The sequence below is a fragment of the Pagrus pagrus genome, assembly GCF_965226575.1.
Source record: "Pagrus pagrus genome assembly, chromosome: 5".
Taxonomy (NCBI): Eukaryota; Metazoa; Chordata; class Actinopteri; order Spariformes; family Sparidae; genus Pagrus; species Pagrus pagrus.
This window is the reverse complement of record NC_140189.1, coordinates 7,466,727-7,490,157: the sequence shown is the minus strand read 5'-3', so window position 1 is coordinate 7,490,157 and position 23,431 is coordinate 7,466,727. Positions and strand designations below refer to the sequence as shown.

General features: G+C 40.3%; 1 protein-coding gene across 4 annotated transcripts in view; it reads right to left on the bottom strand.

The window, feature by feature from the left end:
• The window catches only part of LOC311256980 (transcription factor COE3), a 155,874-nt gene that overhangs the window by 120,026 nt on the left and 12,417 nt on the right, over nt 1–23,431 (bottom strand). For all 4 annotated transcript variants that reach the window (XM_084352401.1, XM_084352400.1, XM_084352402.1 and 1 more), the window contains exons 3-6: nt 12,743–12,899; nt 9,755–9,818; nt 7,016–7,071; nt 1 (exon numbers count right to left, since the gene is read on the bottom strand). The exon at nt 1 is cut by the window's left edge and continues 73 nt beyond it. In XM_084352401.1, the coding sequence (XP_084208527.1) occupies nt 1; nt 7,016–7,071; nt 9,755–9,818; nt 12,743–12,899 (278 nt within the window). The remainder of the gene's footprint in view (nt 2–7,015; nt 7,072–9,754; nt 9,819–12,742; nt 12,900–23,431) is intronic.

Below are 23,431 nucleotides of genomic sequence, written 5' to 3'. Positions count from 1 at the left end.
CCTGATGGGAAAGAAACACAGAGAGAGACGATTTACTGGAGATATAAAGCATGAGATTTAATCTGTTTTATCAGTTTAAAAAATGTGGAGGTGGAGGGTCGAGGTTACCAGCTTTAAGGTAACTCAACATACAAACCAGTTTACTCGACATGTAAACCAGTTTACTCAACATATAAACCAATTTACTTGACATATAAACGAGTTTACTCGACATATAAACCAGTTTACTCAACATATGAACTAGTCTACTCAACATATAAACCAGTTAACTTGACATATAAACCAGTTTACTCGACATACAAAGCAGTTTACTCAACATTTAAACCAGTTAATTCAACATACAAACCAGTTAACTCGACATACAAACCAGTTTACTCGACATACAAACCAGTTTACTCGACATATGAACTAGTCTACTCAACATATAAACCAGTTAACTTGACATATAAACCAGTTTACTCGACATACAAAGCAGTTTACTCAACATTTAAACCAGTTAATTCAACATACAAACCAGTTAACTCGACATACAAACCAGTTTACTCGACATACAAACCAGTTTACTCGACATATAAACCAGTTAACTCAACATACAAACCAGTTTACTCGACATATAAACCAGTTAACTCAACATACAAACCAGTTTACTCGACATACAAACCAGTTTACTCGACATATAAACCAGTTAACTCAACATACAAACCAGTTTACTCGACATGTAAACCAGTTTACTCAACATATAAACCAGTTTACTCGACATATAAACCAATTTACTCAACATATAAACCAGTTAACTTGCCATATAAACCAGTTAACTTGACATATAAACCAGTTTACTCGACATATAAACCAGTTTACTCGACATATAAACCAATTTACTCAACATATAAACCAGTTAACTTGCCATATAAACCAGTTAACTTGATATATAAACCAGTCTACTTGACATATATACCAGTTTACTCGACATATAAACCAGTTAACTTGACATAGAAACCAGTCTACTCGGCATATAAACCAGTTAACTTGACATAGAAACCAGTTTACTCGACATAGAAACCAGTTAACTTGACATATAAACCAGCCAACTTGACATATAAACCAGTTTACTCCACATCAAACATGGCCACCAACTACTTCCTCCACCTTCTCCTCCTCCTCCTCCTCCACCTCCTCCCCTCTCGGTGGTCTCAGCCTCCTCAGGACTTCCCAGAATTCCCTGCCAGATGGCGGGCGGCTCCCCGGGATGAAGCCCCCTCCTCACCCTCCCATCCTCCCTCCTCCTCACCCCCACAGAGCTGTCATGTCAGCGTCCGGATGACGGATGACCGCTGTGTGTGTGTGTGTGTGTGTGTGTGTGTGTGTGTGTGTGTTGCTCTTTGTAATACCCTGGTGGTTGTAAATGAACTCCAGTAAGAGTGTGTGTGTGTCTTTTCCTACGATGACCTACCACTACCTCATCCACCTTTATAGTCAAAACAGACCTCCGCCCTGCACACACACACACACACACACACACACCCCAGGGGGACAATACTTTTAGGATAACGACCACTTCTGCATTATTGATTCTGATCCTGGCTCTGTTCCTCCGGATTAAAATGCTCCAGTTTGACCAGGAGGGATGTGGATTGCATCAGACACACACACACACACACACACACACACACACACACACACACACACACACACACACACAAACACACACACACGCACAGGTGGTCGATATTTATACATCATCATTCCTGATGCAAGAGTCCCGTGAGTGTGCGATTGCATGTCCACTTTCATGCTTGTTTGTGGGTTAATGTTCATATTCTGTGTGTGTGTGTGTGTGTGTGTGTGTGTGTGTGTGTGTGTGTGTTCTACATCTTTTTCTGTGCAAACCAACTTCAGTTTTGGATCTTGACCGTGAAATAAATTTATCCAAGTGAAGAAATTATTTGGGAAGCATCAATGCTGATTTTTAGAAAGTGGAACTTTTTTCGACAGTTTTTAGAAGTTTGGGAAATTTGGGACAAAGATTTTAGAAAACGAGGACAATTTTGTAAAGTGTAGAATGACATTTGAATAACGTGGAGACATTTCAACAAATTTACAGAAAAGCAGCGAATGTTCATGTATAAGAAGCTGGAACCTGCAAATGTTTTGACAAATTTTGCTTATAGTTAATAGCTGGCTTTTTTTTATCAACTAATCAATTAATATATTAATCGACTCATTGTAGCAGCTCTAATTAATATATTTGTCAGAAAGTGAGGTTTATTTTGTCCTTTTTCAGAGAATGAGGACATTTGTCTCGTCTTCACTTCTTTAAGAGGCTGTTTGAGTCTTCTGTGGTGTTGTTGGGTCGTCACCAGTATCAAGTACAGAATAAAAACATTGATTCTGATTTGATCCAGTTGTTTTTCTGACTTTTTGATATTTTTCGGCCACCTCTAAACACAGAGACGTCCCACAGAGTCGTGACAGTCACACCTCAGCCTCTCTGTGTGATGTCACTCACTGTATAAAGCGGCGGCGGCGGCTGCGTCGCTCCACAGTCCAATCTGCATTAATTCAGCTCCTCCTCGCTCTGACAATCCCACGGACGCAGGGCCTCTAACGGGCCCTCGACGGGGTTTTATCGATCCGCGGGGACTCCAGCCGACCCGTCTGTCAGCTCTGACTGTCGACCAATGGGGTGTCATGTAGTGGGAGGTGAAGGTGGAGACGTGTGTGTGTGTGTGTGTGTGTCATGGAGGAGGAGGTGTCAGGATTATTGTCTCCAGTGTGCCGTCGCTGCACCACATTAGGGCCTATTGATCGGTTTCCGTGGCTGACGCTTTGTCGAGGAGCCGCTTGGTACATCGATCGGTAACATGCCGACAGGGCCGACCAGCAGGGGGGAGGAGGGGAACGACTGGGGGATAAATAAGAAGGAGGTGAAGCTGGGAGGACGGGTGGAGGCGGAAACAGGTGTTTGGAAATTATTCATTCATTTTTAAAATTTTATTTCATTACAGGAGTCACTGATTAGTTGATCACAGCGAGTGTTGATCATCAATTTTGTTGGCAGACTAGTAAATTCCTACAATTTTGACTTCGACTTTTGAAACTGGAATAGCAACCCTACGAAAACCTCCAGACCTCCAGACCTCCAGACCTCCAGACCACAGACCCTCCAGGGGCCACAAAAGCCTCAGGTTCACTGGTAATCTGATAAATTGTATGTTTGGGAATTTGCATTAAGTAATTAAAATATCAGCTAAGACAGCATCCATTATTATTATTAGTATTATTTTATTATTAAGTTAATGTAATTTTTAATCAAATAGTGTCAATCATATCCTGGTGTGCTCTGTAATACTGATATTTTTGGTCCACTAGGATCCATTATCACTTCTGGTCCTGTCATGTGGTCCCTCCACATCCCTGGATCTAAATCTAGTTTCTTATTTTAGTTTGTGCTTATGTGGGACATTTTCCTGAACAGAGTTAAGTTTTATGGAGTTTTATTCGAGTGTAAGCGGTCAGTCTTTGGTTCTGAGCTATGAAGCAGCTCTTTACAGGAACCTGAAGGCAACACGCTAGAGACACACAAACAGCTGAATTATCAAACAATACGATCAGATTTCTCCGTGTTGGTGTCGTTTCTGAAACATCACAATTAATTTTGCTGCAGGACAATCAGGTATGATGATGTCATAGCTTTGCGACAAGACCGTAAAAATACGCACATGGGAGAAGTTTCCTTTCAACACGTTTAATGTTGTGAAAGAGTCTTCTTTAACCCAAACTGTTGCTGTAATGATATCAGGTTCTCACTGGATTATTATTGTGGAATATTATTGCAGTATCTATAGAAATTTTGGGGGAAATGCTGTTTATCAAATTCATCTTTAACTGTGTTTGTTGTGTGTCAATAACACGCTGACTTTTTTTGTGGAATCCAAAAACCTCCCTCTCTGGCGAGCCGACTCGTTCCTGGTGCCGGTCTTGCTCTCGACATGATTTAGTCGTTGCAGTAATAAATCAATGCTAAGTCGCCACACAGTGGTTGTAGCTAGGTAGCTAACAGTTACTGCAACAAGCTGCACTCCCACCACCAATTACAAGAAAGCAAGACAGTAAGGACACAGAAGAGGTTTAAGAGACACTGGATTATTTACACGATATCATATATATTGAATTTTAAAAATATCAAAGTTATCGTCAATACCGGTTATTTGCGACCCCCCCTACCAAAAATGTTTTCCTCATCCCAGACAGGTATTTTAGTTCCCTCACACAAACCAAACAGCGACAGAAAACTGAAATAATAAGTGAAATTAGTGTAATAATAAGTCAACAGTGTAACAATATGTTTGCCTGAGTCAGAGTCCATTCAGCCACGATGGTTTGCTCTAAATGTGGACTTTATGTCTTTCAGTTAAGTTGAAGTGATTGTCCTGGAGCAACATTAATTATGATGTTCCAGGAACAAAACCAACACAACGATATCAGATCCATCAGGGTCGAGAGGTCGATAATAATTCAGCTGTGAGGATTTTAAAAAGAAAAATTAGCATTTAGATTCAGACAAATGAAAAAGAGCTCTGTGGAAAACAAAATATTCATATTCAGACAGACAGCCTGCTGGACTAAATTGCTTCTAATAAACTGTCAAATTACTAATTTGTGCACTTATTATATTAATCTGGTTCAATGAGTTTTAAATATTTATACCCTGAAATTGCATTTAAAGAAGCGCAGAGATGTTGGAGAGATAATAAGTGATTGTATGAAATGATTTGATTTGATTCTGTCATTAACAACCTGCACGAAACACGGCGACACTTATTTTCTAAAAAGCAACAGAAGAAGAAAATCAAAGCATTTTAATCTGAACTGTAACTATCGTGCGACACTTCAGGCTCCAAACCACCTTCACTCATTAAACCTATTACAGATTTAGTTAAAACAGCAGCTGACAAGTGAATTTAAAAGTTGTTATATTCTGTAATCTTGTTTTATTTCTTTCTAATTGATTTTATAATGAATTTAATTACTGAACGACATTTTTATTGTTGCTTTTTTATGCAACATGTTGTTGGAAACCACTGGATAGAAGAAAAAAATTCCCACAAAGGAGGTTCACATGATGTTTCTCAGATTAATATTTTCGAACAGGAGGATGTGGAGTTGAGTGAACTTCAGGAATGAAGCCGGGAGGTCGGCTGGCCAGATCGACTGGAATTTGGAAATATTTGAGGTTTTTCCCTCTTGGCAGAGAAACGTTCACAGGTTCAGATCCCACACGGGGGTTCTGAGTGAGTGAAAACCGGAAAAGTGGGACGGGAGGATCTGGAGTCGGCTAAAGACCGAGCTGCACCGCTGGAAAGGAAAACACATCAGTGCTGCGAGAGTTTAAGGAAAGTAAGAAGGGAGGAGAGGAGGAGGAGGAGGGAGAGTTAGACGAAGGGTTTGAGGAGATTCTTTCAGTTAAGGGGAGTTTTTAAAGTTTAGTTAAAGGCAGGAGAGTATTCAGAGGTTAGAGACAGGATTGATTCATTGACTGTTTTATTTGTTTTAGAATCGGAGCTCTGGGTGTAAAGAAAGGACAAGTTTCTCCAGTTCTCAGTGGGTCAGAGAAAATGTGTGGTTTCAGTGGGAGCTGCATGTTGGAACGACCAGCTGAAGATCTCTGATTCAAGAAACAATTCTGTTTCAGAAAACCACAAACTGGGTTTTATATTTCTGTTAAATTCAAAGAAACAAGTTCAAAAATGTTCGTCAGAGAGTTTAGAGGTGTTGTTGGACTTGCAGTTTTCCCCCTGCTTCAGGTCTTTATGCTAAGCTAAGCTAACCACGTCCTGACTCCAGGGTTTCTTATCTTCAGAAAAAGTCACACATAGTTTTGTCCTTAACTGAAGAAATCCTGACAATCCATGACAACATCTGTCTCACTTCACTTGTCGTTGGCTATAGCTAACTCGTTATTAACAAGAAACAACGGGTGTTTTAGCTTCAGCTTCGATGTGCGTCAGTGCAGGAGATGGTCTGGAAAATATAAAGCTAAGAGGCTAACATCAGTGCTAGCTTCTCCAACTTTCAACAGTCTACAACATCATAACTTTAGTGAAAGCTCCTATTTGTAAGAAAGTTGATTTTTGAGTCTCATCCACAACTCGTCAAATTCTGGTGCTCTAGGATGGCGGCCGACCCGACCTAAGATCCAAAAGCATTTTGAGTCGGGAATGAGACCCAAAAATCAACGATCTTAAAAATAGAAGCTTAAACTTAAGATTTTATTCAGTTAGGACAGCTCTGTAAAGCTAAATTACTACCTAATGATAAGATAAGACTGTTTCCTACTAAATGCAGTTATAAGCAAACTCCTGCACGCTGTCTAACTGTAAAATACATTTATTTGCAACATGTTGGTACGAGACCTTAATCAGCAAACCTGATGAAACAGAGCAAATACATTTATTTTTGCAGAGCGCAGGAGTTTGTTTGCAACTTTTGATCTACTCGTCCTTCTCCTACACACCTGTCTGATGAAACAGATGTAAGTAGCAAGAAACTTGTTTCTGTGACACCAAAAACCCTAAAAGTCTCCATAAACTGAGGCAGGATATCAGACTTCTTCTGTTACGATGCACCGGATCTCTATAACTGTGCAGACTACAGATTTTAAAGATATTTAGCATTTTAGATAAACTCGGGTATAACATCACAATAAACAAACCAGGATGTAGAAATTTTTGTTCTTGTTTCTACGCTCTGAATACTTTTGGATCAATACGTTTTGTTTATCTATTTGGTGAAATTGTATTAAAAATGTCAGATTTTTTTTTTTTTTTCATTTATGACACTTACTATAGTTAAGTGAGTCACATAACCTTTAATGTTGTACAGATTTGAGGGATATGAATCAGTTTCTGTCATTATGATAGTATCCACCACATGTTATAAAGAATGTGAACAGAGATGTGCATTGAGGTGATTTGTGGGCGTCAGTATTTATATACATATATATATATTCTCTCACCTGTTTGGTCATGGAGTCTATGAGCCGGACGTAAAGGTCCTGTTCTGTCCTGATGCCTGAAACACACAAACACACATAGACACTGATGAGCTGAGGACACACACACAGTCCTTTAGTCAGCGACTGCCTGATGACACATTTATACCACCAACATACATATATACATGCATTAGCCCAAAATGCTAATTCGCTCTCAGTATGCAGAGAAAACTAAAAAATCCCCCCAAACAAAAGAAGTGATTCCTAATAATGTTCAGTAAATGAATTCTGTTATTATTTATGTCCCGGTTGTGTATTTATGTTTTCTTGTCATCTCGTCGCGGCTACGCTAACCCCCCTCAGCAAAAACAAACATTAGCGCGGCTCCAGAGCTGTTTATTATTTATAGGCCAGGCCGCCTTTAACAGCCGAGCCCCTCCTCTCCCCTCCGCCCCCCTCCTCCCCCAACCCACCCAACCACAGCACCCCCCGCTGCCTTTTTCCTCAAGGATAACAAGGAATCCTCATTCTCCAACAAATTAAATATCAATCAGGATTGCTTGTCTTTTATTAGCTATGCATCCGAGCGTAAATGTGACACAAACACGACATGGGGTGGAGGAAGCAAATTGCAGGGAACACCTGTTAGCGGCGGAGGAGCTCTAATTGTATTTCTTTCTTCTTGTTTTTCGGGCCGTTTCCTCGCAGCTTCCTCTGCTTTCTAATTGACATGATTCACTCCTCGCTCGGCGGCTGAGCGCTGAGCAGTCTGCAGCCTAAATGGCGGCTATCTATCCCGGTTGCAGATGAGGTCAATTACCTCCGTACGATGCTAATCCGACGACGCCGACTCATATTAGAGTGATTTATCCCCCTTTGGAAGAAAACGCTCTTTTATGTCCCACTTTATCTGGTGTTTCTGCGGGGGTCTGAGAGCATTACGGCCGTCCTCCTCCTGCAGCTCTGGACTCGAGCCAGCACAAAGACGAGCTGTGTGTTTTGAATCAGCAAAAGATCCCTCCAAACCCCCCGATGGACAAAACAGAGTTCAGGTTTGGTTAGTTGTCAGATATTCCAGATGTCTGACTCCGTGTGTGTATGTGTGTGTGCGTGTGTGTGTGTGTGTGTGCTGATAATGAAAAAGTTTTTCCAGCCTTTCCCTGAAAGCCCGCTGGGGTGACCTTTAATATAAAATCCTTCTATACTAACTCTAATTCATGCAGCAAAGTTCAACAGAAAGTTGGAGCATCATTAGCTCGACTTCATCAGTCGATACTCACCTGACCTGCAGAAGTGCCATTTAAAAAAGGCTCAATTTAAGATTAATTTGACGCTGTGTGTGTGTGTTTCTAGTAGAAACTTTCTACTTCTGTTATCCGGAGCTACAGATGAAAATCAGACAAAATAAATGTTTATATCTGACTCATTTGCTTTAGGAGGAAATATAACAGCTGCCTGGATAACGTTTCACATCCAGGAAGTCTTTATCCTGCAGGAACTTAACAACCGGTCACCTCTGGGACTCTTCACCCCAAAATCACAAACACACATTTTCCCTCATGTAGGAACTATTTTCTCTCCTTATCACTGCAACTAAGGAAGTGTGCGTCTCCTCGTGGACGAGAGGCTCGTGCTTGTGTCAGCAAAAATAAACATTAATGGCGTCCTGAGCTGTAATGTGAGCTAGCTTAGTTCACCAGCCTCTCGTCTATGCGTAGATACACGTGTCCTTCTGCGCAGTGACACAAACAGAAAACAGTTCCTACATTAAAGTTGCTCACAAGCTCTGTGGATCATTTGAGTAACCGGGTCATGATTTTTGTAAAGAGGCATCGAGTTCAATTATATCAGTGAGAAGGCCAAAACACCTACGTCACGTTACTCTCACAGTTACTTGGACACTCCTTGTGTTGCCACTAAAAAGGTAAAAAGGAACTTTTACATTCAGAAACGCCTCCTGAGCTGAACCCACGTTTAGTGTCAGGAACTCATCTGAAGTGGGCGGAGAACATCGGAAACAAAAAGAGGACCGTAACATTGACTGAAGAGTTTCTTTTTAATCGAGACTGTGAAGTTGTTGGAGAACGATCGGGCTGCAGCCGTTATTATTCTGGTGGCTTGTTTCTATTTCTTTAGACCAATCACAATCAATAAACCTCGGATGCAGCGAGAGTGCCCGTGAAAAATGGTGTCAGGTGAAACAAGCAAGGGAGAAGGTAAGAGCTGCTAGCTTGTACTGTTAGTGACCAGGTTAGTGTTGGAGTAATGTATCATTTTCAGTGTGAAGGTTGTTAGCTGAGAGGGTTGTGTTGTTTCCCGTAGCGACAGAGATTTTAAAACAGTAACATGCAGATAGCAGAAGGAGGAGGATGCCTGGAACAGGCAGACTTTAAACCAACAGTCTAAAGTCGTTATTATCATGTGTTAGTTATTCAGGAGTGGATTTTGTTGGAAAGCAACTGAAATACGTCAACAGTTGTGCAGATACGCGCAATACGAACATGTGTCCTCCAAACTGAACAACAAAATCTCTGCCTTCAAAAACGATTCAGATCATTTTTTCTAATCTGACGCCTCCATCAGCAGAACGACATCATTCCTTTGGACCGTCCAAACCAAAATGATTCAAAGCACCGGTTCCTGATCCCAGAACTTCAAGAAAGTATCTGCTGCTCACCGAATGTACAAATTCCATTTCTAGCTCAATCCTCTGAGTGTTTTGTGGTGTCCAGATATCATATGATCATGTTTTGGACTCACCGTTGCTGTAAAGGAGCTGTAGCCTGTAGTGGATCCCATTGTTGGTCTTCTCTCCGTTGTACTCCTGTGACACAAACACACAAATCACAGCGAGTTACTGTGATGAAGGTGAGATGAAACACATTTACAGTTCTCCTGCAGCAGCAGCAGCACACAGCGTCACAAACGTTCCTGTCAGAGTTAAACATCATGTGTACATGGACATCACTGAACTGTAAATACTGGGAAATGTCTCTGATCAGGAGGTTTTTGTCTTTAATTCACACATTTATTGCAACAAAAAGATAAAATGGATGAAACGTTCAGAGACCCTGAATCAAAACTGTTGAAGTCAAATTTCATGTTGATTGTTTTAGATGAATATTACCTCTCTGAGATGACCTCAGCAATCACTTTTTGTCTTTTTATTTTATAATATCACCAAAAACTATTTCAGAAATTCGACTTTAAAAATAAAAAAGTTCAAAAGTGGAAAAACTTCAGTTTCAAGTATTTTCCTAAAATGTTATTTTTCAGTATATTTTTCAAATTCAAGAAAATGTTTTTTGAGGCAAATTGTTTTCTCCACGTCATCTTGTACTTTTGTCTTCAGGTCACATTTGTTTGTCTTTTTATTTCATAATATCTCATATTTTTTATTTTTTTGACTCAGTATCTGTTTATTTATTTATTTTATGATATTTTGTAGTACTTTTATTTTTGTCATTCCTTATAGTTCATCTTTATTATTATTTTCCTGACAGGATTGAGTTTCAACTTGTTTTTAGTGTTTTTTGTATTATTTCCGTATCCATATTATAATGTTATAATTACAGTTATAATTTATTCATTGTTAAGTTTCAGTTGGATCATGATAACCGCTCAGTGACCTTTGACCTCTGACCCCCACAACCAACTCAGCCAAGTGATCATGTGACTTGATCTTGGCATTGAGACGAGGCAGACGTCCCCCCCCCCATCTCCTCTGTGTCCACTGTGTCTGTGTCTCTCTACCACTGACACACTCGTGCTGATGGCTGAAGTTTCCGTCCATTCGTCCACAGACGGTTTAGTTTGTTTTAAACGTTCATATCAGATTCAGAACCCTCAGCCACCAGAACATCTGAGAGTAAACATCTTTTATTCTCGTGCCCTCCCATCACCGTCTCTTCTTCACATCTTCTTCAGTTTCTTCTTCTCTCGTGACCCTCGCTCACCCGTCCTTGTTCTCTCTCTTCTTCTTTTTCTTCTTCTTCTTCTTCTTCTTCTTCTTCTCTCTTTTCAACCTTTTATCCCCTTTTATTACAGCTCTCTCTCTCCTTTCAGTCTCCGTCAGTCGGCCGCTCGGTGCCAACTGTGCCCGGGAGTGTTGGCTCAGTCCCAGTGTATGTGTGTGTGTGTGTGTGTGTGTGTGTGTGTGTGTGTGTGTGTGTGTGTGTGTATGTGTGTATGTGTGTGTATGTATGTGTGTGTGTGTTGGAGGGATATCGGGGCGAGAGACTAGAGGTCAAAGCAGAGGTGAGGTGAGCGAGTGAGTGGGAGGAGAGGAGGGGAGGATGTGGTGCCAGCTGGCAGCCGATCAAACAACAAACACTCCCAACCTGTCTGGAAATTATTATTATCATCATCATTAGTACTATTAGCAGTACTTGTACTGTTTGTACTCTATATGGTGCAACTTAAAGAATCTATATTCTTAAACAACAACACGTCTCTCAGTACTGTCTGACTTCCTGTCTGTGGCTCATTGGTTCCTGCTGAAGATCTTTACAGAAACAGAGTTCATCTTTAAATCAGACCTGTGAGAAGGTTTACTGCTCCAAGCACATAAACGTTTATATAAACTTTAGTTTGAAGTGGATTTTTTAAGTAAAAATGTGGTGTTTTTCTGTATCTCATTATCAATGGATCAGTCGATAAAACAGCAGAAAAACCAACTGTAATATTCAGTGCTGAGACAAAGGGTTAGGGTTAGCAGGGAAGCAGCTGGTTCTGACGTTAGGGAGCGTCTATAATATAATATATGGGATTATTGTTGGACAATTATTGATTAATTGACTACATGTTGCAGCTCCTTTTTCCTGTTGGTCATTAAATCCCACTTTCAGATCCAACAGGGAGGATAATGTGTACTATGATTAAATATATTATGTGATATTGAGATTAAATATTCTGATTAAACTGCAACTTTTCTCTATAAATTGAACTTCAGGCTTAGATGTAGTGTCCAGATAGTTCTATGAAAGTTATGTTTGTATCATTATGACAAATTTAACTTGTTTTTCTATAAATGCATTCAAATTAAATCATATAGATGATTAATGTCGTCCAAACCAAACCTTCTGTTTAGAGTTAGTCTGGTGTTATTTTATATTGTTCTTATCATCAAAGAATGACACGTTCAGATCCAAACAGACGACATGTTGGTCCGTCTCTCAGTGCTGTCTGACTTCCTGTCTGTGGTTCTCAGCTCAGAGCTCATTGGTTCCTACTGAAAAGCTTGTAGCTCGCTGTAGTTTTTAATCAAACAAACAGGAGGAAACAGAACATTTGTTGGGGACGATTAATCCACATTTATGGCAGGAGGACGCATTTAAATGTGTGTGGGACAATGCAACGGGGTCTGGAGGTTCTCCTCTAGAACGTTTTTAACAGAACCAATATGTTTCCTGTATTCTGGTGCAGTTTGATGCTCTTATCTGGATATTTTAGCTTTAGGAAAATCATGGGTACATTTTGTAATTTCATGCAGAGGAAGTGTTTGGTCCCAGATCGCTCAATTGAAGATATGAAAAAGACAAAAGTACAGAAACTGAGTCGATGACTAATTCATAATTCGTGGCACGGGCCGCTGATTTAGACTTTTTGGTTAAAAATACATATCTGAGGGGAGCTAATGTTTCTCTCGGTGCACCGGTGTGTGTCATTGCTGTGTTTTTAATAGTTTTTGACTCATTATGGTGAGTTAACTGTTTTCACATTGTTTTTTTAGCAGGAACAAAATGTCACCTTGTCTTTCTCCACAAAGTCTACGTAGGAAGTCCTCTCGATCTCGACCGGCTGACCCTGTCGGTCGTACAGCGCCAGCACAAAGTGGAAGAAGTTGGACTTCCTCAGGTTGGACGGAGGCTGCTTCTCGAAGTGAGCTCGGGCCAAACCCACACCGCTGAAACAGACGAAGAAACAACAGTTTATTATTTTGTCACTCTACATGATTATTCACACATTTTTGCATCATAAACACCAGGTCGTATCATTTATATCCTGCTGGGTTATTATATCAATGTATCCATAATAAGACAAAACTGATTGATTCGTTCAATATATTTTGATTTAATAATCTCAATCTGCAAAGCAACTAAAGGTTCAAATAAATGTATTGAGTAGAAGTTTAAAACAATCCAGTGAAGCACAAGTTCCTCAAAAGTGTCCTTGAGTACATGTACTTAGTTACTTCCCACCACTGGTTTTAAATTACTGTTAATGCAAACTGAAGATTTCCTGCTGCTGCTTCACATTAAAAGTCTCCACCAGTGAGGCACTGAGGTGCTTTTATTGTGAAAGAAAATAAGACAGAGGAAGTGTCATTGATTCTCTGTCCGGGTGTTGAACCAACAACTTTAAACACACACTGAGCTGTGAAAACCCTCGTATTTCAAGAGCCAAAATAAATAATGACAGGACCTGAAAAGATTTAATAAACTGTGATTATAAAAATAAACCTGATCAAAGAGTTTAAACGTGTAAATCTGAAGTCAAACATCGAGGAGGACAATGACGGACGAGCAGCAGCGAGTGGAAAACTACTCAGGTGATAATAGTGACTGAAACAGGGAGCTAACTGCTCTGAATTGATTTAGTGTGTGTGTGTGTGTGTGTGTGTGTGTGTGTGTGTGTGTGTGTGTGTGTGTGTGTGTGTGTGTGTGTGTGCGTGCGTGTGTGTGTGTCCTCCTCTCTGTAAGCTCGACCTTTTACATAAAAGCTAGAAAAACTGTGGAGACAGAGGCCAAAACCCAGGAGAGACGAGACTCTTCCTGCAGTCTGAGAGTCACAGAGGAGGAAGAAGAAGAGACGTTATCTCTCTGTACGTTATAACTACATTATTTGCACCAGTCCAACATCTGAAGCCTGGTGTTTACCATTTACAACCACTGATTTAACTCCTGCAGTCATTGGTTTAGACAGAAACCTCCTTCAGTCCAATCAGACCACAGCTCAGGTCCAAACACAACGAAACAACCAATCAAATACACACAAAAAACAAAAGATAAAATAACCTGATCGTGGACTCATCACATGCAAGTGAAAGAGCAGAAAAATAACCTGAGATCATTTCTGACATGTCGAAACAAATATCGTACTTCAACACACACACAAGCTCGCCAGGAACAAACACAGGACCCACAATTCATCTACAGTTTACGAGCAACGATCACCTGCGACACAAGACACTAACTTAAAGCACACAAACAACAACACAATCTTGTTTTGCCTGGATGACAAGTGCATTCTTGTCACTACTGAGCATTTTTAACCCTTTTAAACTGTGTTTTTGTCTTTTAACTGACTCTTGACAACTTATTTTAAACTGTACTTTATTCTTGACGTTCCACTTTAAGTCTCTATTTATATTTGCCCTTCATTCCTAATGCAGGTCTGTTTATTTAGACTTCACAGTGTATTTTATTGTTGTGCTTTGTGTCCTTGTGACGACAGTTTTGATTCTGTATTACGGCCATCACTATCGGGGGAAATCCTGAATAGTACATCAATCTACCTTTGTGTGGTCCAACACAGAACCTTGAGGAACTCCACAAGTCACCAACTTTGTACATAAATTATATAAAAAACATGCAGTTTAAAGTCTGTAAAGCTTAAAGTCATGTATTAAAATCTTTGTACATTGTAATAAATTTAAAAAACACTCTTATAATGAATGTGAAACTGAAAGAGGTTCTGAAAGATAAACAGATATAAATTATGTCAAAGCAAAAATATCATAATTTATCATAAATACTACCTTGTACTTGTACTTACTGTATGTAAATATAAAGTATCACTGTATGTAAAGTATGAAATAAAACACACATAACAAATTAAACTATTATACTTATAAAGAATCAAATTATTATCATAGTGACTTTGTGAGTTCAAAAAGAAATAAAAGACATGAATCCTTTAACGAGAAACAAACATAATGACAATCACTGACCAGAGGATTTATACTCGATACTCTATACTTGATTTAAAGCCATTTTCTTGTCTCTGATGTGCTTCGGCTTCACATTCACAAAAATCTAAAAAGGCTTTTACTCTTTACTGAGTGTGTAAACAGAAAAACATCACTGACTTAATGTCAGCAGCTGATTTTAGGAAAAGTAGATAAAAAATCCTCGTTGATCCTGAAATAAAATCGATGCTCCTGCAGGAAGCGACCTCTGCTCTCAGCCCGGAGAAGCTCAAAGTGTCCGAAGGGGAAACGCTCAAAGCAGCAGCCGAATATTTTTACATCAATCTCATTTTCCTGCTCGTTTTGTTTCCTAAAACACTTTATGATCAATATGATCACCCGGGCGCAGATAAATATTTATTCATGCTCAGGGTTTGTTTTTGGAAATTTGCCTGCTCTCTCTCGGTCTCTGTGTTTCCCCGCTCAGGGGTGTATTCCCCAGACGGCAGATTAATACAGCCGTGACCTTTCTGCACCCCCATTACCAATGCTTAATGCCTCATTTGTAGGCCGGTTTGTTGGAAGCTAATTCTTCCGACTCACAGCGTTTGGCCGGGCGGACGGTGGCGTGGAGAGAAACTCTGAGGAGGAGGAGGAAGAGGAAGGCAGCTCAGGTGTGTGTCGGTCAGGTTCGAGTGTTGGTGGGAATAAAGTGTTAGAAAACACAACAGTGTTAAAATAAAAACTTGCAGAGAGGGATCACAGCGAGGCAGACTTCAACACTCTCACTCGCAGATATTTTCAATGACTTCCTGTGAGAAAAAAACATCCACAGGCATCTGTTTTTATCCCTGGTGCTATTTTGACGCATACGGCTGCTGGAACAAACATCCTTTACTGAAATACAAGTCCTCATACACGAAGGAGAATACTCAGTTATGAGTAAAGTCCAGCATTGAAATGTTACTAAAGTAAAACAGGATATCAGCACTCAGCTAATGTTACACTGATCAGCCCCTGAGAACAGAGCGGTGGGTGAAATCTCCCCCCATGACACGAGACAAGACTTCAAGACCCTCGTGCGTCATCAGTAGTCGTCTGTGTTTACGTAAACAGACACGACCAGACATTTCCAATATGTCGTCCTCAGCTCTGGTGATTTCTCCTGTGTTACCGTGGCGATCTTGGTATTATCACAATGCTATTTGACATTGATCTGACGGAGATAGAAAAACAGGGACGCTCGTCCACAACTTCACGCTATCAGCCAGGTCATCAACTAACAAAGAGCACTGCTTCAGTACCTGGACACTATCGTGCTTCATAGGCTAACATTTGCAACCCGTGCGTGCATGCCCCTGCATCAGGCCAGTTAACCTGTAGTAACCTCCCAATATCAACATGCATTGTCTCCACTACCATGACAGTTCTAAAATATCACATATGACAGCAAATATCGTGATATTCGATAATATCTAATATCAGCACGAGTCTAAGAGGAACCTTAGCTGAACTTTAGTTAACTTTCAGGCGTCATATATCATCAAAAGGGGAAATGTGACATTGAAATGCACAACTCAACAATAACAATGTAATGTTAGGTAACTAGCTAGTTAGCTACCAAGACATTGGCAGACTAATAGCAATTGTTTTCTGCTCATTATAAAGAAAAAGACGACATAATCCTCAGTTTGTGTCCCCCCAATGAAATTTGGATTAAAAGCCCCACTGGTCACTTTTACTGGCGACAACTATAAACCCCCCTGTAAAGGCACTATACTGTGTCAAAATCAGTGCTTTATGAGTTGATGATCAGTGGCCTTATAATGATGGTAACTGACAATGTGACGATGCTGAACTGATATTTACATTGAAAAGTTCTACTAATGTCAACATGGGAAATAAAAAGAGGTTTGGATTTTGTACATTTACTGTATCATGTAAAAGACCAAATTCACCACTGGGCAGCACTAAGTGGACGTTAATGGAGTTTTTCGCAGCTTAAAAGCCAAATATTTCCCTCAGGAGTTGGTGGAGACCAAAAACAGAGCTAAAAGAGAGTAAACAATGGAGTCGAACACAACAGGACTGATCCTGCTGCTCCGTAACTGCTGGATGTGGATTGTTTTGTGGAAAACTGATGAAAACGACCAAAGAAAAATCTGTGATTGCAGGTTAACTCAGCCAGGAGAGCAGATAACTAAACGTTTGTCATGTCGATTAAAGAAATGTGTTGATTCAGGAGTTGGTACGTCTTCTGTTTCTCATCTGTTGTATCTGACATGTATATAGCTCACTCACAAAGTTGGAAGATTTTTTTATTTTTTTTTAATGCAGCAGACAAAGATCTGACACACCGGATGTGTTTACATCTCTGAACCAATCAGATTAAAAGATCTGGAAGTTTATTCATGATTATTTGCATCTAAATACACTTCACAAGAACTATTACTGTATGTTTGATGTGTATTACTCTTATTTTTGTCTTTCCATACTTCAAGTTGCACATAGAAGATGCTTATAATATTTTTAAAAAAGGTGTTTTAAGGTTATTTATCTATCTACTGGATATATTCTGTTCTCCTGCTGCTGGGACGCCTCAGTTTCCACATGTCGATCAATAAAACTTCTCTAATCTCACCTCATCTGATCTTCACCTCACTTTGCCTTTCTTCAAAAGTCCAAGACTAAAGATACAGACGATCATTTCAGGAACATTTCTTGAAACAAGCTGATTTCTGTTGGAAATATGAGATTTCCACAGTGCAGCAAAGTCAAACTACTTGTGATTTGTAGTTAAATGTGTGAACGTCACTTCCTGACAACATGATTCAGATGTTTTAATGTTTAAACTGTAAGAAAACATGATGAAGACCTGGTTGGAACAACAAACACTGACACAACTGACTCGGGTGAATTTGGCACCTGTTTCATCCAGAACGCCATGAAAAGCATCACTTCCACCACTAAACCAGGCCATTATCCCAATTACACACAATGCACTGCAGCGGCCATCCACGGTGACGAAGCCGCCGCCGCTCATCCTCTCCTCTCTGCTCTGCCTCCACTCAGAAAGCTCGTTAGCATTATTATTATTTCAATTATGCTAATTGCGGCTGCATCCACTCGTCGCCGTGCCTCGTATCCGGCTGTTAGCACTTGGCACAAGGTGTAATAAAAACAGTATCGATGGCACACGCCTCGTTCGAACATGCCCGGAGTGTAAATCACACGCCAACAGCCAGAGAGGAAAAAAAGAAATCACACACACACACACACACACAGAACAAACACAGCGAGGCAAACGAGGGCCGCGGCCGACGATCCGCACGTTTCCACCACAAAGCCTGAAATTAAAGGTCAGCGGGAGTCGTGTCGAGCACTCTGCAAACAATTACTGAGCAAGACAGCCGGTCCTGGGTGCAGTCAGTTCACACACACACACACACACACACACACACACACTCTCTCTCTCTCTCTCTCACACACACACACACACAGAATGAATTCACTGCCTGAATATTGCAATAAAACCTGCAAGGTTCATCTTTTCTTCTCTCAGATTAAAGGAGGAGCAGCCCCAGTAAAGATCTTCCACTGCTCGTACACCTGCGTCACACTCGTGCTGTTTGTCTAGACTTTGTTCAAACCAACAGAATTTTATTTAAAATTCCAGAGGAGATTCTTAACATTTTCCAAAGATATCAAATCTGTCAGGATGAATTTTGAGGGGAAATGATTTAACAGACGTGGAGAATATTTTTACATTTGATGGAAAGATGAACACAAAGTCTCCTCAAACAGCTTCGATGAAGAGTAGAAACATGTTTGACATGTTGAAAGTGTGAAGGTACAGCAGCATGTCAGCAGAGAACAGCTGACCAGTACAAAAGTAAAGAAGTCAGAAACCTGCTGCTAACAGTTAGCGCTCCTCTCTCACTGATCACACCTGCAACAACAACCTGTAAACACACCTGCCAAACCAAAGCAGGAGAAAAATATGAGTTTGAGAGACTTTGTTTCCTGCACTGTGTGACTTTTACACTGTAATATTTATCAGTTTTCAGTATCAGCCTCTTGTTACAGATCAAAGTCGTACTGACCGAAAAAAAAATGCCACTGCAGATTTTTACAAAACTCGTACTTTAAAACTTTCCATAAGAAATGGAAACTTCTCTCCAGGAATTTTCTCTCTCTTCTGTCCGTCTCACACTCACTGAGGAGGACAAGGCAACACAGTGCAGCAGACTATAGACTCTGAGGTGAGAGGAGCAGGTTGTGATCACTAAAAGAGGAAAAAGGTGCAAAAAATGTGTCATAAATTGGGAGAAAAACAGGGGAATTGTGACTCCGGGAGTAAACCAGTAAAAACTAAAGAAAACCAGGAGGGTTTGGATCTGACTTCAGTTCCTATTAGAGACTTTAGACTCATATGTCAGACTTTAAAAGCACTGGATCATGTAACCAGGTATTGATATTTAATCACTGGATCTAAACATGGAAAGAGTGGCTCTCTGTTACATTAAAAACACTGTTGAGGGAAACAGAACGATCCAATTATGAGCAGGAAAGATGGACGTATATTCAGAGCTGCGACGATCAGTCAGTTCATCGTTTACTATTAAATGAATCGTCTCCATTCTCTGAGGTCAGCTCGTTAAATGTTTCTTTCCTTTCTGACAGTAAACTTAAAGATCTCTGTGCTGTGGAAAGAATAAGAGACCGAACGACTGATCAATTAAATCAAGAAAATAACTGACAGATTAATCGATATAGAAATAGTCATTAACAGATCCTGACTATTAGTCCAGGAACATTGCAGCCTACATTTCCCAGAACGCACCAGGATAGTGTCTTTCATTCGAGCCTCGTCCTCATCAGTATGTTTGACGACTAAAATTAACCTGATGTGTAAAAAAAACTGTTTTATTGATTAGACGCCTGAAAGATTCACTTGAATCTGCTGGGTCTGCTGATTCTACATGTGATTGGCTGATAACTCCAGATATTTAATATTTCATTTAATGTCAACCTACAACTGCTGCATCGTGCTAAAACTGGTTTAATGAGTATTTAAAAAAGACTGAAGGTTAAAAACCGTTAATCCAACATGAAACTGAACTCCTCAGATTAAAGACAACGGTCTGAACTTTAACCTGAAAGTCTTCAATGTTTTATGTTCAATATAAAAGACTGAAAATCATCCTGAGGCTGCAGAGAGCTGGACGTACACACACACACATACACACACACACCATGACATTAATCAAACAGGAGATGGAGTGTGACCGCTGTTTGAGTCTTTAACCAGCGTGGCCTGCCGCCTCACACACACATAAATATACACACACACGCCTAATGAGCCATACAGCGCACACACACACACACACACACACACTGACAATAACACACACACACACACACACATACACACACACACTGACAATAACACACACACACACACACTGACAGTAACACACACGCACACAGACAGCAACACACACACACGCTCACACACTCTGTCTGGCCTGCTGCCAGGATGTTAATCAAATAAACACTGGATGTTTAAATCTGATTCAGTGGGAAACCAACTCAGAGCAAACACACCCTGACAGGACACACACACACACACACACACACACACACACACTAGGGGTTGTACATTTAGTCTAAATGTTAATCTGAAAGTTCATCAGAGCAAATTTCAAACGAGAAATGACACACAGACAGTCTGATTGGATGCTAACAGATGCTAACTGAAGCTAAATCCAACAAACCTTATTACTATCCGTACTGTTCTTAGGCAGCGACCTCTAGAGGCCGTAGTAATAATGACGGGAGCAAAGGAGGAAGTCTGTATGCAGGTCGAGGTGGACGAACGAGTCGAACAAACACAGACTTTCATCAGGAAAAACAAAAGCTAATGTTATTTTAATGTTAGTACTCTCAAGTTACATAACAAATATACCTATTTTTAACCCTCACAATCGTATTTTTGGTGCCCTAACCAACCAAACTGTGTCCATTTAACAATACTAAATGATAGTTACTGGATGTAACTCCAGTTCTAGGAGTATGTGCACCTGTCACTAGTACAGTCTACTCAAATATGTAGTTTTGTGAATCAACCTGTTCTGTCATCAGGGTGAGGGTGTGATCAGACTCCACCGTGAAGCTGCAACATGTCAACAAAGATTTGTTTGTTGTTTTGATTCTGTGAAGAAATCCTCTGAAAAATCTTCAGTCCGAACAAACATCAGCTCAGCAGGTCCAGTTATTTTGAGATGGATTGAATGTAGTTAAAAAGGTCCAGTGTGCAGGATTTAGTGGCAACCAACTGAACACCCCTCGTCTCACCCTCCTCTACAGTCCCTCTCAAGATTCAGTGTTTGGATTGTCCGTTCTGGGCTACTGTAGAAACATGCCGGACTTCCCTCTGTAGATTTAAAGTCTCATTCTAAGATAACAGAAACACAATGATTATTGTTTTTTAGGTGATTATACATTAATGGAAACATCTTTATGAGGATTGTATTACATGTTTGAGACTGGACCCTTCTGACTCCTACACACTGGACCTTTGAAGTCAAACTGAAATTAAAATAATTTTTGCAAAGAACTCAAAATGACTTCATCACCGATCATCAAAGAACTCAAAATGACTTCATCACCGTGTGTTTCCTCAGAATTTCCTTCAGACTTTTGGACTGAAATCTGGTTGTAATCATTTGATTGTGTCCAGCTGATTTAACAACAACAGGAAGTAAAACAAAAAAAACAGTTGCATGATTTATTTTAGAGAAACTGACACTCGACAGTCTTTTATGACATTTTGTTTGTTTTGGCTCTGAATGTTTTACACTGGATGTAAAATGTGTCCTGCAGAATCAACCAGCATGAATGTAATTAGTGCTGACACACACACACACACACACACACACACACACGCGCACACACACACACACACACACACACACACACACACACACCATCGGGGCTTCCTCTCTAATTGCAATGGAAGTCAGGTTTGGACGGTTAAAATATGCACATATTGTTCACGTACAGTACAGTGTGTGTGTGTGTGTGTGTGTGTGTGTGTGTGTGTGTGTGTGTTGATTTATGCAAGGCTGCACAATTACCCACGAATACATTTACCCAATCAGGCCACTGTGTTCACTCTCTCTGTCTCTCTGTCTCTCTCTCTCTCACACACACACACACACACACACACACACATCCACACACACACACACACACACACACCTGTTTGGTTAGCTCTTATTAGCCGTGTAATATGAACTAATGACTTGAGGCTGAAACGTGGTGGAGAGAAGACAGCAGGCCCAGTGTGTGTGTGTGTGTGTGTGTGTGTGTGTGTGTGTGTGTGTGTGTGTGCGTGTGTGTACGTGTGTGTGTGTTGTTATGTCATTGGATGAAATCCTCCACAGTACCGTCCTCCTCCTCCTCCTCGGTTCCTGATTTCATTGATAAATCTTCAACCACCAAACTCCATTGGAAAAAACACCAATTTAACATTTTGTGTTATTTGTATCTAAGTAAATTGCATTTTTGTTTTGCGTTTTTTCAATTTCTTTTTTTTTACTTGTTTGTTTTTCACTTAAAGTAATCACATTATATTACTAAATCTGACTCCAGTACTCATTTATTTCCTGCAGAGTTGTTTTTCTGCAGGAACAAACTGACGCTCTATTTTTTATGTTGATCTGCGGGTGGTGACTCCATCACTAAAGCATTGTGGGAGGTTTTTTGGTGCACGGGCGGTCCGCTGTGGGTTCGATGCCGTCGGCGAGGGAAACGCCCGCTGACTGATTTCCATTTGTGCACCTTAATAGTGTGTGTCATTCCTAATTAGGGCGACTGGCTCGGGGAAACGGTGGCTTGATGCTGAAATGGCTGCTCCTGTCATGCTGCAATTACCAACAAATTAGTCTTTAGACTGAGGGGGCTTCTGCACACGCTCACACACTCCTGACCGAGCGTGTGTGTGTGTGAGCAGTACGTGTGCTAATTAGTACGTTCTGTGAGGTGTTCAACGTGTGAAAATGCATCGTAAAAGCAGACGAGGTTTCACGGACGTCAAACTCCGACCGAGGTTGATCTGCAGCTTCACCTTCAACTTGACAACACCAACAACAAAAATACCAATAATAGACATATTAATACTAACAAAACTTAAAGTCAAAGCTAGATTACCTCCTGGGCGACTGTCAACAGCAAATCAATAACTTTTACATCCCAGTTTGTAACTTAATTCACACAGTGAAGTCGTCTGAAAGTAGAAACATTAGCATTTGCAGGTGTAAACTCAAAATGTTGTGATAAAGTTGTGAAATAGCAGATCTTCTCAATGGATTTTGGTAAATAAATTATTATTATTATTAATTTATTGATTAAATAGTGTGGTGCATTCAGACGTCTGTAAACCTGAAGGGTTTTTTGGTTAAGCATTGTAAACTAATGACGCTTAGTTCCATGGATTAGTTTGCGATGATTGATGTTTTAATATA